Source organism: Ochotona princeps, unplaced genomic scaffold (assembly GCF_030435755.1).
Source record: "Ochotona princeps isolate mOchPri1 unplaced genomic scaffold, mOchPri1.hap1 HAP1_SCAFFOLD_691, whole genome shotgun sequence".
Classification (NCBI taxonomy): Eukaryota; Metazoa; Chordata; class Mammalia; order Lagomorpha; family Ochotonidae; genus Ochotona; species Ochotona princeps.
Genome location: NW_026697224.1, coordinates 1 through 15,154, shown reverse-complemented (window position 1 = coordinate 15,154; position 15,154 = coordinate 1). Strand labels below are relative to the sequence as shown.

At 50.9% G+C, this 15,154-nt stretch overlaps 1 protein-coding gene and 1 long non-coding RNA gene across 4 annotated transcripts; one reads left to right on the top strand and one right to left on the bottom strand.

Annotated features, from left to right (window-relative positions):
- The first annotated feature begins 5,958 nt into the window (after window positions 1–5,958).
- Window positions 5,959–13,165, top strand: LOC101516500 (5-hydroxyisourate hydrolase-like). 3 transcript variants are annotated; one of them, XM_036492784.2, is made up of 5 exons: window positions 5,959–6,167; window positions 9,218–9,320; window positions 9,639–9,778; window positions 12,034–12,169; window positions 12,654–13,165. In XM_036492784.2, exons 2-5 carry the CDS (start codon window positions 9,261–9,263, stop codon window positions 12,741–12,743), a joined length of 426 nt encoding a protein of 141 aa, XP_036348677.2. In that variant the 5' UTR covers window positions 5,959–6,167; window positions 9,218–9,260; the 3' UTR covers window positions 12,744–13,165. The 3 variants fall into 3 exon arrangements, with proteins under 3 accessions (XP_036348677.2, XP_058515504.1, XP_058515503.1); XM_058659521.1 differs by lacking the exon at window positions 5,959–6,167 and adding an exon at window positions 6,711–6,740; XM_058659520.1 differs by lacking the exon at window positions 5,959–6,167 and adding an exon at window positions 8,758–9,002.
- On the bottom strand, window positions 12,425–14,966 carry LOC131478901 (uncharacterized). The gene is made up of 2 exons (XR_009244643.1): window positions 14,888–14,966; window positions 12,425–13,392 (listed from the first exon to the last, which is right to left on the bottom strand). It is a non-coding gene; the product is annotated as an uncharacterized LOC131478901 (long non-coding RNA).
- Between the last annotated feature and the right edge of the window lie 188 nt (window positions 14,967–15,154).

Below are 15,154 nucleotides of genomic sequence, written 5' to 3'. Positions count from 1 at the left end.
TGTGCAGCAGCCCCCTCCACAAAGTGTCCTGCCCAAGGGAAGGGGCTCCACTGGAGCTCTTGAGGGGGCAGAATGCAAGAATTCATGTATATGTATGAAACCAGTAACATAGATGATCTAGAAAGGTCAATGAAAATTAATGATCCCAGTGCTATGGCCTAGCGGCTAAAGCCCTGGCCTTGCACACCTGGGATCCCATATGGGCACTGGTTCTAATCCCAGCATCCCCACTTCCCATCCAGCTCCCTGCTTGTGGTCTGGGAAAGCAGTCGAGGATGGCCAAAAGTCTTGGGACCCTGTGTTACTATTGGAGACTCAGAAGAGGCTCCAGGCTCCAAGCTTCAGATCGGCACAGCTCTGGCTTTTGCGACTACTTGAAGAGTGATCTTCCTCTCAGTCTCTCCTCCTCTATATATATCTGACTTTGCAATAAAAAAAAAAAATCTTTAAAAAAAAATAATTTTAGGTCTCAAATCCAGGAAATGTCCAGGACCTGATGGCTTCACTACAGTTATACAAACAAGAGAACTAGCTCCAACACTTCCCAAACTATTCTAACATACTCAGAAGGATGTTACTCTGCCAAATTCTTTTTATGAGGCCAGGGTCACTGATTCCAAAACGTAATGAAGACACAACATGAGAAGTGAACACAGCCCTGTGTCCTTCCCTTACAGGAGCTGGCAGATGCAGCTCCCTGCATATGGGCTGGGAAACCAGCAGAGGAGAGCTTCAGTGCTTGGGACCCTGCCCCCAAGGGAAGACCCAGAAGATCCGGCTCCCAGCTTAGAACCAGCCCAAATCTGGGCATAGTGACCATTTAGGGAGTGAACCAGTGGATGGACAATCTCTGTTTCTCCTTCTCTCCGTGTAAAATCTTCCTTTCAGATGAAAAATAAATACATCTTTAAAAAAGAAAAAATTCCACAGCTCTAGGCAACAGTGTAGGTTATATTACACCTAGGCAAGTGTTACACTGCTAGGAGAAAAGCAGCTAACAGCTGAAGGGCTTCCTGGGCCTGGTTAAGGCCAAGTTCATGTTAACAGATGGACACCCCAAGAGGGACCACAATGCCTGGGCCAGCAGTCATACCTGTGATCTGTCCCTAGCACCCAGAAAAGGAATGAGTGTCTGGGGCAGCAGGGAGCTGGAGTTCACTGGCAGAGATACTATTATGGGTTGAACAGAATCTGTCCACATGATTCACATGGCAAAGTCCTCCCTACCCAAGACTGTGATCTCATGAGGAAGTCAGGTGACTGCAGATGGTCAAGCCGAGATCAGGCCTTGATTAATATGATTACAAGAATGCACAGGGCAAACACCCTAAGAAATTGGAGCTGCTCGGGCGCGGCAGCTAAAGTCCTCGCCTTGAACGCCCCGGGATCCCATATGGGTGCCGGTTCTAATCCCGGCAGCTCAACTTCCCATCCAGCTCCCTGCTTGTGGCCTGGGAAGGCAGTCGAGGACGGCCCAATGCATTGGGACCCTGCACCCGGCTTTGGATTGGCGTGCACCGGCTGTTGCGGCTCACTTGGGGAGTGAATCATCGGACGGAAGATCTTCCTCTCTGCCTCTCCTCCTCTCTGTATATCTGACTTTGTGATAAAATACATGAATCTTTAAAAAAAAAAAAAAAAGAAATTGGAGCTGCTCGGTCATAATCCAGGAAAATACAAAAGCTGCAGTGAGGCCTGAAATGAACCCTTCATTCTTCTTTTTTTTTTAGATTTATTTTATTATTTTTATTGGAAAGGCAGATATACACAGAGGAGGAGAGATAGAGAGGAAGATCTTCCCTCCGATGGTTCATACCCCAAGCGACCACAACGGCTGGAGCCGTCCTCCATTGCTTTCCCAGGCCACAAGCAAGAAGCTGGATGGGAAGTGGGTCCACCAGGATTAGAACTGGCGCCCACATGGGATCCCAGTGTGTGCAAGACCAGGAGCTTAACCACTGTGCTATCATGCCAGACCCAGAACCCTCCCTTCTGAAGAAACCCCACAGACACAGAGCTGTCAGCACTTTACCCACACCTGTTTCACAAAACTTACTGGGTGGGGGAGTTGGCCTTGTACAGGGAAAATGGGAAAAGACCAGCAGTGGCACAATCTCACAGAACTGGCAGCTCAACTCTTACACCACTGCAGTTTAGTGCAACACACTCCTGCCTTCTGACCTCATGACTGCTTCTCAAATGCTGCTTCAATACAGGGAACTGCTAATCAAGATTCTGAAACATGGTGCTTGTTTGTAGGGAACTCAGGACCAATGCATCTTATTCAGGATAAAGCACTTTAACTCATTTTGTTGAACAATGAGATAATCACTGACTACCACTCCTCAAGTGCTGCCCTAGCTGCCAAAGCACAACTCAGACCATCCAGCTCCCTGTAAACTAGAAGAGCATCCTGGCTCCCTGCAAGGTGTCAGGCCACTGCATCAGCACAATCAACATTACACTCCGCGCTAGGTAAACTTCTGGACCCTGGGCACACTGCCCTATGGTGTCCCCAGTCCACTTCCACTCAGTCATGAGTTGCTCCTGCTCCTTGCTCACCTCTGTCTGGTTTATTACATCAGTGACAATGGCTGAACTGTCTTCAGCCATGATATGGACAGAGGAATTAAGAACAAACACAGAATGTTCCTAAGAAGGCCTCTCTGGGGGTTTAGGCCTGCCAGCAGGCCCCTGGGGTCACTGAGGGTGAGGCAACGGTGCTCTTTGGCTACAAGAAACACCAGGGACAAGCTAGTGAGGAGTGTCCCTGTGCTGGGACAGGCTTTCAGGTAACCCCCAAGATCTCCTGTCTCTTTTATAGGACTAATAGCTGCCTGACAGTCTTCATTGGCATTATCAAAGGCTAGTTGCTTTAATAAAAATTTCCTAGTGCCTTCTCCCCTAACTTGTTTTTCTTTGGAGCCTGTCAAACATCCTAGACAATCAGCATAAGCTGCTCTAGCCCCCTGAATGACCTTTGTATAAATGCCCGCAAATTCAGACCCAGTTTCAATTTTCTCCCATGCCCACAGCGCTGCGTTCCATATATGGGTGAGCGCAGCTTGAGAAGCTACATGTGCCAGTTACATTGCTGTAGTAATCCACTGCCCATCTCCAACCAACATATCATAAGTCAGTCGCTGTTTTAACATGGGAAGCTTTAGTTTCTTTTCTAGCCTCATTACAATGGCATCTCACATTAGCGGAATCTCTCCTGAGTTTTCTTCTAATTTCCACATTCCTCTTTTGGCTGTTACAGTGACATCTCCTGTTAGGAGGGTCTCTCACCGTTCTTTTTCATCCTTCTCATCTCTAGTATAAGCCATTTCTTTCCTGGCCACATTATGGCGGCATTCCCTGTTGGGAAGCCTCTCACGGGTTCCTCTTTGCCATCCTCCTTATCTGTACTATGAGGTGTTTCTTTTTTAACCATATTACAGTGGCATTTCTGGTTAGGTGGACCTCTAAAGGGTTCCCTTTCTCTTTCTTCCTCATCTGTACTATGAGAAATTTTTAGCTACATTTTGGCGGTGTCTCAGAGGAATTTTTTTTGCAGGTTCCCCTTCAAAAATTATAATAACAGCTTTAATTAAAGCCCATGTAATCCAAAAACTAACATGAACTTCTTCTATCCTGTGGGCCTTTTCACCATTTTTCTGAGTAAGATTCTTTTTTTTTTTAAATATTTATTTACTTTATTACGAAGTCAGATATACAGAGAGGAGGAGAGATAGAGAGGAAGATCTTCCATCCGATGATTCACTCCCCAAGTGAGCCGCTAAGGCCGGTGCGTGCCGATCCAAAGCCGGGAACCTGGAACCTCCTCCGGGTCTCCCACGCGGGTGCAGGGTCCCAATGCATTGGGCCGTCCTCGACTGCTTTCCCAGGCCACAAGCAGGGAGCTGGATGGGAAGTGGAGCTGCCGGGATTAGAACCGGCGCCCATATGGGATCCCGGCGCGTTGAAGGCGAGGGCTTTAGCCGCTAGGTCACGCCGCAGGGCCCTGAGTAAGATTCTTAAATTCAGTTTCTAGTGTCCTTTCATCTGGGGACCAAGGATTATATTTACAAATAAGCTCTAAATAAGAACACAATTGCTTCCTAGTTACCCTTGCTCCACTTTTCAGTAAAAATTTCTGCATAAGATAAGACTGTGCTCTACACTGGTTCTGGCCCATTGTCCCACTCACCTGTTTCTGTGGGGGTTCCCGTCGTATTTTCTTCTTTCAATCCCTGTTCAGACGCCACTTGCTCACTGTCCTGCACGGACCTGTGTGGACTGACTGATGGTCAATAGTCAAAGTTCATTAGCAACATCAGACTTTTAAAAGAAAGTTGTCCGTAGGCATCCTGAGAGGAGGAGCTTGATCCATTCACATTTCAACAGTAAGGGACGGTCTCCCAATACACAGCTTGTTTACCTAGCAGGTCCCTTATCTAAAATGTGAACCAGGAGGTTTCCTGTTCATTCATCTCCATGTCAACTGCTCCTGGTGCCTTCAGGAAGAATTGGTGCTAGCTCTGGTTTTGCATGGCAAAAGATTCACTCTGTCCTACAGGCTTCACCTGTGTGGGCTTGGCACTCCGATGTGAAGTGCTGGTGTCTCAAGTGGTAGCTTGCCACAACCCTGGGCCCAGGTATTATTACTCATTTACTAAAAAATTAAAATTCAAGTCATAAAGCATTACTAAAAAAGCATATATAAAAAGCCTCATTAAATTAAAAAATATCTGTGCACACACACAGATAACAGATTAATACTTTACCCAAATGGCAACATACTTGCTAAGCAGATTTACTGTTGAATAGTAATTCCTAAACACCTGCGGTCAAATAATTTTGTTTTCCAGATTGTTAAACCACCATTTAGCACTACCTGTTTTTTTTGTTTTGTTTTGTTTTGTTTTTTAAAGATTTATTCATTTTTATTACAGCCAGATATACACAGAGGAGGAGAGTCCTCGCCTTGAAAGCCCCGGGATCCCATATGGGCGCCGGTTCTAATCCCGGCAGCTCCACTTCCCATCCAGCTCCCTGCTTGCGGCCTGGGAAGGCAGTTGAGGACGGCCCAATGCATTGGGACCCTGCACCCGTGTGGGAGACCCGGAGGAGGTTCCAGGTTCCCGGCATCGGATTGGCGCACATCGGCCCGTTGCGGCTCACTTGGGGAGTGAATCATCGGATGGAAGATCTTCCTCTCTGTCTCTCCTCCTCCTCTGTGTATATCTGGCTGTAATACAATGAATAAATCTTTAAAAAAAAAAAAAAAACTAAACTGTCCGCACGAAAATTCTTCTTTCCTGCGAGACAAGAATTGAGGTTGCTGCCGTATTCGGGGTCAAAAAACCCTACAATAGGTCCACTTCCCATCCAGCTCCCTGCTTGTGGCCTGGGAAAGCAGTCGAGGACGGCCCAAAGCCTTGGGACCCTGCACCCACATGGGAGACTTGGAGGAGGTTCCTGGCTCCTGGCTTTGGATCGGCGCAGCTCCAGCCGTTGCGGCTCACTTGGGGAGTGAATCATCGGACGGAAGATCTTCCTCTCTGTCTCTTCTCCTCTCTGTATATCTGACTTCGTAATAAAAATAAATAAATTTTTAAAAAATTTAAAAAAAAATAACAGGCCAAAGCATACCAACACGCATAATGTCTTCTCCCTTACTTTTTTTTAGTTTTGCTAATGTAAGAATAATTATTCTAATTGCTAGCTTCACTTAAGATAAGGATTAATGAAAGCTTTTGTGTGACACCTGCGTTCTGTGTATTCTCAAATAAATACCTGTGTATTCTCAAATAAAGTGCATCATCTTGAAAGTGTGGATGAAGGCTGCAGTGTAATTAATAAAATTATCTTTCCGTTAAGCATCTTCTTGTTGACAGTTCAATTAATCCTGACAGCCAGCCTCACTGTGGCCTCTTCCATGAGTTGCTCCGTTTTTCAAAAAACACCTAGGCCTCCATCTTCCAGTATGCTCTATGGGTGAACTGGCCGAGGACTACACCTCCCAGTGGTCATTGCGGGTGGCCTGAATTGAGACTCCACTTCCCAGAGTGCCAGGCGAAGGGAGGCGGGACTTAACTTGCCAGAGGACCAAGCTAGTGGGAGTACCCTTGGTGATCCATCTCCAGAGGGTCCCCTGGACAACCTCATCTCCAGAAGGCCGGGTGAGTGGACTAACCCACAAGGACGAGGACGCCGGTCCAGGGCACCGACCATGACGCCCGCCCAGCCCTGAGGGAAGGGTCTTACTCTGCCATCACGCTCACCTGAGCCAACCTGGGTCAGAGAAGCAGCTTCCCGTGCCCCACCGTGGCCCCCAGGACTCTATGCGGGACGCTTCCCTGCCAAATCAAGGAAATCCGGGGCTGTGCTCAGTTGCTCATATCCATCGAGTGGCAAAAGAGGCATCTGCACCATGTCTTACCTTCACAGTGATGAAAAAAAAAATTGCAATCCATATTGAATATCACAAGTGTAGACACGCACACTGTAGCTTGGACTGCAGCTCTTGCACTGCTGGGTGTGGACACAAGGAAGCCCACACCCAGAGACAGCACAGGCTAGGAAGTGCAGTGGGCCACTGCTGCCCCCAAGGAATCTGGGGACTGTATTCCTGCGCAAAGCCCTTGCTGCAAGGAGCCTCAGGAGCTGAAGGCCACTGGCCCCTGTGGACTCTCCCGGGGACTCACACTATCCTGGTGTCCCCGGGAGAGTCCGCAGTCTGGTGTCACGCCCAGGTAACTGCAGGAGCCTCTGGGAGTTGAAGACTGCCAGTTCTTCCACTCCCAGGAATTCCAGGCAGTAAAGTCCTGCCCCCTGCCTACGCAGTCCTCCCTGCTGTGAGCTGCCTGTTTGCCATGGCACCCTGGGAATCCGAATTGCAGGCCCAGCACCACCTCCGGGTAGACTGACACAGTTCCACCATAGAGGCTTCACAGTTAATGTAGATTCCTCCAGTTATTTCTCTCTTTAAAACAGATGTTTTTATTGGAAAGGTATATTTTTAGAGAGGAGAGAGAGAAAGATCCTCCATCCACTGGTTTGCTCCTCAAATGACCTCAATGACTGCAGCTGAGCCCATCCAAAGCCAGGAACCAAGAGCTTCTTCCAGGTCTCCCAAGCAGGTGCAGGGGCCCAAGCACTTGAGTCATTCTCTACTGCTTTCCCAGGCTATAAGTAGGGAGCTGAATGGGAAATGCAGCAGCTGGGACACAAACCAGCACCCATATGAGATTCTAGTGCTTGTAGGAGTAGAATCAGCCAATTGAGCCATGGCACTGGGCCCTCCTCCAGTTATTTCAAACAAATGTCACAATCAACTCTAAAGAAACCTACTTCAAAACAGATGCATGGTGGCACCAGTTGGTGTCCCAGCTGCTCCATATCAGATCCAGGAAAAACAGCAGAGGGTGGGTCAGGGGTCCTGGTTCCTGGCTCTTGCCGGGCACAGCCCTGCCATTTAATGGGTTTCTGGGGAAGTAAACCAGAATGTGGAAGATCTGCCTCTCCTTTCTCTCTAACTCTACCTTTCTGTTAAATACAGACATCTTTAAAACAAAAAGGAGTGCACATTGCAGTTGGCATATACATCCTGAGGCCTCCTCCTCCATTACTGTCTTGTCTTTGTTGACAAAACCAGGTCATTTGTACTGTAGAATTTTCCTCTTGGCTTGGCTGCCCTTCCATTTCCTGAGCCCATGTCTTATTTCAGGATCTTGATCACATTGGTTCTCAGTATTGACACTTCAGAGACTGGCCTGGGAGGACAGCCAACCATGTGAGCCACATGAAAGGGTATGATTTCTGTGTTGTTGCTCCTTAAAGCAACCCCTGGTCAGGAACAAGCATCCCTTTTGGGGTCTTCACTCACACAGACTGTCTGCATTGGACTCAAGGCACCTTTCTATTTGCAGGAGGGGACCAGAGCCTCAGGCTGTAAGTCCTTTCACAACACACCCCGCCCTGGGGTCAGTGTCCAGCCTGAGTTCCACTTGGTTGTGGGAAACGAAAAGTACCCTGTGTAGCTGTTCAGGACCTGCACGCACACAGTGCTGTTAGTGAGCACGAAGTTTCCTTTGGCTTGGGTGCTACAAAGACTCCATCTCAAGGGGAAGCTATGAGTTGCTCCCACAAAGTTTGGTTTATTAGCAACAAGGAAACAGTGGGAAGGTGTGGTTCCCTAAACAAACTGCCTCCCCATAAAGCAGTTTGCCAGGAGTTTTACAGCAACGGCGAGAGGGTTGTCCAGGATGTAAGAAAGGGGGTGGGGAGGCCCTTCCTGCTCTAGCCTCAAGCACTTCACACACCTTAGCTCAGACAGCTGGCTTTCACAGCCTTCCTTGTCAGGGTGGTCTGGCTCCCTCTGCACACACTGTGCTAGGGAAAGGGTCCTGGGAGGTGCCCAGGAAAGCCAGCTCAAGTACAGAAGCCCTACATTCTGGGTTACAGCACCTGGGATTGGCCCAAAGTGATGTCAGAAGCTTCCTAACTTCCTCCAAAGTGGTTCTATGCAGAGCATTCCAACCTTCGAACAGGATCTCTCCCAGGTCTTGAAGGGCCTGTTCGTTCACCTACAAACTACCCATGCTGACAGAATAATTGTAAATGTTCCCTTATATCAAGGTAAAAAGCTGGTGACTACCACCACAGTCCAGATGTCTCCAGCCATCAGATAAAGACACTCCTATTTTCATTTGTATATTACATAATACATCCAGAGTTTGTTCTAAATGTTACACAATTTAATGCCATGGGTCAGCACCGGGACACGTGGCTCTCTCAGGCTGCAAAGCAGGAACCTCCTACCCGGTATGCAATACAGACAGCTTCATCTTGTCCTTTGAAGGACCTCAGTCACTCCCATTTCACAGATTCACAGATGGGAAAATCCAGGCATGCTCCCGTGTGGGCCTCCCCACCCACTGGAGCCACTCCTGCACCCACCGCCCACAGTCCATGTGACTCAGCTGCCGCAAGTTGAGGCTTGGTGGGCCCAACAGGTCTATGAGCTCAGAAGCCCTGCTGACAAACTCAGAGGGGCAGCTGGGGGGTGCAGGACGGGCCGATGGGGTGGCTCCCCCCACTACCAGTCACACAGGTTGGCCTTGAGCACCAGGCCAGAGGCTGGCCCATCTGGGCTGCCTTACTGACCCAAGGGCCCTGCTGTGACTGAGCAGGCAAGGTGACCTCTGATCTGTGCCTGTCTTTCTAACAGGCGGACATTGCTCAGACCCGGGAAAAGAGCTGCTGGGCAGGGCATGGGCTCTGGGCCTGCTTCCCGGCTGCTGACCCTCCAGCGACACTTGGACCACCCTGAGGTAAGGGGACAGATGGAGCGATGGGCGGGCACACACACACATATATATATATCTGGACCCTCAGCATGGGGACACACACACACACCCCTAGACCATCAGCACCCCGAGGTTAGGGGGCACACACACACACCTGGACCCTCCATATGCCCTGAGGTTAGGGGGCACACACACACACACCACTGAACCCTCCACACCCTGAGGTTAGAGGGCACACACACCTGGACCCTCAGTGCTTTAGCAACTGGCCTGGAAGTTTGTGTGGACACAGGAATGGAGCTGTGGGGCCAGAAGTTCACTCCTGGCTCTCTTGTGCCACAGCGCAGTGGCATGGAGCCAATGAGCAGTCCACTGACCACACATGTGCTGGACACCACCTCGGGCCTTCCTGCTCAGGGCCTCTGCCTCCGTTTGTCCCGGCTGGAGGACCTGGGCGAGCAGTGGATGGAGCTGAAGAAAAGGTAGGCAGGTCTTGGACTAGCTGGAGTTTCAGCTTGCCTGAGCCCACAGCACGGGGCCTCCCTGGTTCCCAGCCAGCTGAGGAGGGTGGGCACTGAGGGCTGCAGGGCTCTGTCAGTTTGTTTTCTCATCTGAAAGCCCCAGGACAATGACAGTAGCTGGCTGGCAGGTGTCTCATCCACCCTGCAGCCTCACAGCCCCACAAGCTTGCTAGACTAAAACTGGGCTCTGTACCTGAGTGTTGTGCCCAACAACCCAAGAGGGCTGGGCTGCTTGAGGCCTGAGTGCAAACCAGAAAGGCCTCATGTCATGACAGGTAACTGCCAGGCAGCAGGCTGAGCACTTAATTTCTTTTTTTTTTTAAAGATTTTTTTAAAATTTTTATTACAAAGTCAGATATACAGAGAGGAGGAGGAGAGACAGAGAGGAAGATCTTCCGTCCGATGATTCACTCCCCAAGTGAGCCGCAACGGGCCGGTGCGCGCCGATCCGATGCCGGGAACCTGGAACCTCTTCCAGGTCTCCCACACGGGTGCAGGGTCCCAAAGCTTTGGGCCGTCCTCGACTGCTTTCCCAGGCCATAAGCAGGGAGCCGGATGGGAAGTGGAGCTGCCAGGATTAGAACCGGCACCCATATGGGATCCCGGGGCGTTCAAGGCAAGGACTTTAGCTGCTAGGCCACGCCGCAGGGCCCTGAGCACTTAATTTCTGCTGTTTCTTCCCCATGCACCCTGTGGGCAGCAGCATGAAGGGGGTGGAGACTGGGATTCCAGCCAGATCTATCTGGCACTGTGGGCCCAGGCTCTACCATGTTACATAGCCACATTACATAGTCTAGGCTGGGTGGATTGTGTCCCCACAAGCGAGTTCCCCAAACCCTTCATCTTGATGGAGATTTGAAAGGACAATAGTGACACCTCCCATCTGTTTATTCCCCTAGATGCCTGCATTAGCAGGATGGGAATTCAATGCAGGTCTCCAACCATGTGAATGGGCCCTCATGTGTCCAGGGTATGCAGCTGGACTGAGGACAACCAGGATTCGAGCCCAGGCACTTTCATATGGGACACAGCCATCCCAAAGCAATGTCCTATCCACTGTGTCAAATGTGGACCAGCCACCACACTCTAACCACAGTGGAAACACAACTTTAAAGTGCAGCTAGAGGCCAGAGTTGTGGCCCAGCAAGTGAAGCTGGCATTGCTATGCTTGGCTCCTGTGTCAGGGTGCAGTTTCAGTCCCAGCTATTTGCTTCCAAACCAGGTTCCTGCTAATGCACCCGGGAAGGTTGTGGTGGATGGTCCAAGTGCTCAGCCCCTGCCACCCATCCTGAAGACACAGGTAGAGTTCCCAGGTCCTGGTTTCAACCTGGGCCAGAACTGATTATTACAGCCATTTGGGGAGTGAACCAGTGGGAGATCTCTCTCTCTCTTGATCTGCCTTCCAAATAACTCATCTAAAAGCACAATAAAAACAACAGCTGTTTGGAACAACCTGAGATTCTGCAGACGTCACACAACTTGCTCACTCGCTATGGACACACTGCCCTGTGTTGGAAGTGGGACTTGGTGGGGGGGGGGGGGGTTACTGTTCAATCCAGAATGTCATGAGTTATAGAAAAGTATGAATAGTATCATGTGTTTTTTAAGTTGTTTGTAATTAAACATGCATAGAGAAAAATTTAAACACTGGTCAAACATACAGAATAGTGTGGTACATGACATAAACCATGGGAGATCCCCCGCCACTGTGCTTCTCTGTATTGTGATTTCTCATTTTTAAGGTTCATTCTATAAAATATATAGAAAAAAACACAGAGAGAAATCCAGGCTGTTCACTGGTTCACTCCACAGATGGCCGAAATGGCTGAGGCTGGGCTGGTCTGAGGCCAGGAGCTTCTTCTGAGTCTCCCATGTGTGCAGGGGCCCAAGGTCTTGGGCCATCTTCCACTTACTTCCCAGGCTATTAGGCCAGACCTGGGTCAGAAATGGAGCAGCTGGGACACAAACTGGTGCCCGCATTGGATGCCGGCACCACAGATAGCAGCTTAAACTACTACATCATGGTGCCAACCCTGTACTTTGATTTCTTAGTGGTCAGTGCTGTAGCATCTCTTGACTGCTCCAGAGCCACAGACCCTGGAAACCATTCCAGTCGTCTGCACACCAGGTCTGGTCAGGTTGTACGGAGGCCTCTGGGGCTGCATGTCCAGGGGGTGGCCACTTACCACAGCTCTACCACCCTGTCCTCTCTCCAGCTACACAGATCCAGACGGCCGCTGTCCTGGCCTCCTGAAGCCAGGCCAGATGAAGGCAGGCACCTACAAGCTGTCGTTTGACACTGAGGACTACTGGAAGAAGAGGGGGCAGGAGAGCTTCTACCCATATGTGGAGGTGACGGCCATGGCAGGTTGTAGGACTGGAGCCCAGACCCTGCTGGCTGCGCCTCACCTCATGCCATGAGCAGCTACTTCCTACTTCTCCCCGGGCGGTGAGCTCACCTCCCATGGGCGCCCAGAAACAAAGGTGCTCAGGGACCTGAGGCATCGTTAGCCTGGTGTGCTTGTTCCTGAGCTGCCCCCAGATCAGGTTTGTGGGAGTCTATGCTGAGGGTGACTCATCCTCTTTCATCCAGACTCTCACAAGGCCTAACCTTCCTAACTCCTTTATTACAGGAGTTGCCATCAGAGCACCAGGCATTTCCAGTTCTGGACATGCCAGTGGAATCAGAGGCCCTGACCACTGCAGGCGCTGTCCCCCTAAGAGTAGCACTTGCCCAGGGAAGATTCACCCCATCCTCTGCCCAAGAGGACTAGGGTCGGCAGCTGTCAAACTCTGGCCCCTTACCATCTTCTGGTGTCTTCTTTGCCTCTCTCAGATTGTCTTCACCATCACAAATGAGACCCAAAAGTTCCACGTGCCTCTGCTGTTGAGCCCATGGTCCTACACCACCTACCGAGGGAGCTAGAGCTAAGTATGGCTCAGGGAGGTGGTCTGACCCAACCAACTTCCACAGAGGGCTAGTGACCATCATGGGGGACTGGGATCACCTGCTTGCTGGGGAAGACTCTGTCCCCCTCAAGTTTCCCTTGGGTGTCAATAAATTCTATGTTGCCATCTACAAAGCCACCCCACTCATTGTGTCAGAAGTAACGCAGGGGGGTAGTGCTATGTTGGCCTCAGCCAGTGCACAGGTGAATGAAGGGCCCTCCAAGCACTGCTGACTGTGGGTGGAGGCAGAAGTGGAGTGGAGACCATGGGCACCAGGGAAGGAAAACAACTGGGACATGGCGGGCTGAAGCCATGCAGAGCCAGGCAAGAAGACAAGGCCATGTGGAAAATCTTCATTGGCTGCTGAAAATCCAGACAGAAGCTACCTGTCACAGCGGAGATTAGGAGGACTGGGAGGATTATGTGCCGGCCGGCACATAGTGGAAAAGAGCGTTGGAGGGCCTTGGGCAAGGCAGCTAGGTCGGCGAGCCCACGAGTCCTGCAGGGCCTTGGCCCAACGTCTGTCCAATCACAGCTGTCTCCAGGGGCTTGAAGCCCACGCTGTCCAGGGGGATCCCAAAGGCCAGCAGTTTGGCCTCGTATGTGCGCAGCAAGTCGTTGTGAGCCTGTGGGGACACAACAGCATCAGGAAGTAGAGGGAGTCTCAAACACTATGGTCCACTCCCACGTTCAACTCCCAGGGGAACCAGGGAGGGTAGGGATGCAACTGGCATCACAAGTTGAAAAGAACAAGGACACTGACCCGTGTTACCCTAGCCAGACCTGATGCTGAGCCACTTGCATCAAGCTGGGTAACCCTCATGGGGAGATGGCACCTCAATCCCATTTCCAACATGGCAGGGAGACACGCAGGCAGTGCCGACTCTGCAGGCCCACTGGCCTTTGCCCCAGAGCTTCATCCTCCACTCCCTACCCCTGTGGAACGGCACTTGCAGCCTGCTCTTGGGGGACACAGCACACCCTCCCTCCCTCCCTCCCCAGGACCCCTACTATCTTTACACAGGGGCAAGGGGCTGCCTGGAAAGGGAGACCACCCCCAACCCAGCCCAAGAAAGGAGGCCTTGGTGACAGCAAGGTGGGACTGGCTGGCATACAAGATGCCTTCCCAGCAGCCATGCCAGGAGTCTCTGCTCCCCCAATGGGAAAATGCATCTTGGTTAAAAAGAAAAAAAAAAAGGCAAGTTTCATTGGCTGGCTCCAAAGACATGACACGTGTGATGGATAAGGAGCCTGAGTAAACATGCAGATGAGTTGGCCATCTACTTCTTTGCACGGAAAAGAAGACCAGGTCTTGGAAGCTGACTTCCAAAGGGTCAACAAGGACAGGTCTTCCAAGAGAACATTGGGTGAGGCTCCAGACCTCACACTACTCAGATCTCCTGGGAATCAGGTAAGAGTCAAGAATATTCCCCCAAAATAACCTGCACATGCCAGGAGGCAGCACACCCAGCATCCAAGGGAAAGTTGCAGATGGTGGGAGGAAGTTGGGGAGAGCAGAGAGGCCCAGATGAACTGAGCTTCTAACTCCATCTTGAGGTTCCTGAAATACCAGGAACACAGACACGTTGGGTGTAGCCCCAAACTAAAGCAGATTAGGACTTGGAGCCCTTAGTCACACTCACAGGGCCGCTGCTCTTGGTCAGTCTCAAGTGCAGTCAGAACAGTCAGCTAGTCTCCCTGGCTGAGGACAGCAGGGGAACTCAGAGACGATGGGACAGGTGAGAGCAGGGCCAGGGTTACTGGCAGGGGCTCTGACCCTCACCCTCTACTCCATGGAGGGGGTTTTCTGCACAGAAAGTGGAAAGAGATCCAATGGGCTTCCTGAGGGTGTGTGAAGAGCTTAGACCTGTGACTGCCCATGCTGGCAGGACAGCAGCCAATCATCTGCAAGATAGAGGCGAGAGGCCAGAGCAGCACCACAGTTGTGTCAGTGGGGAGAAGGGATGGGGAAATATGAGGGCACACCCCAGGGCAGGGACCAGGCATGTAACAGAGGTGTGCCCCAGGCCATCCTCTGCACCTCCACAGACACAGTGTGGACCAGCAACAGGTAGGGTCCTCAAGACGGCCCTGAGAGGTAGACAGAGGGCCTGTCCATACCTTGCAGACCCGGGCCAGCTCGTACTGCAGGTCCTTGATGGTGCTGTTCTTCGATGCCAGAACATCCTGAGGAGAGAGGCAGGCAAAGCTTGATGCTCACCTGTTTCCCCTACACACCTACATGGATGTGTCAGCAGCAAACGGGAGGGCAGGCGTGTACTCGTACTATGTGTGCCTCCACAAAGAAAGCACGCTGACCACTAAGGGAGGAAGAAGCTCAGAAATGGACAATCCGTGCAAGTCTGGTCATTCAGTATCACTCAGGCA

What these genes read in the sequence shown, in the direction of transcription:
- LOC101516500 (XM_036492784.2), top strand. Translation starts at nt 9,261, where the DNA reads ATGGGCTCTGGGCCTGCTTCCCGGCTGCTGACCCTCCAGCGACACTTG. An exon ending in GACACTTGGACCACCCTGAG is followed by an intron (nt 9,321 to 9,638) that starts GTAAGGGGACAG and finishes CTTGTGCCACAG; the next exon opens with CGCAGTGGCATGGAGCCAAT. An exon ending in TGGATGGAGCTGAAGAAAAG is followed by an intron (nt 9,779 to 12,033) that starts GTAGGCAGGTCT and finishes TCCTCTCTCCAG; the next exon opens with CTACACAGATCCAGACGGCC.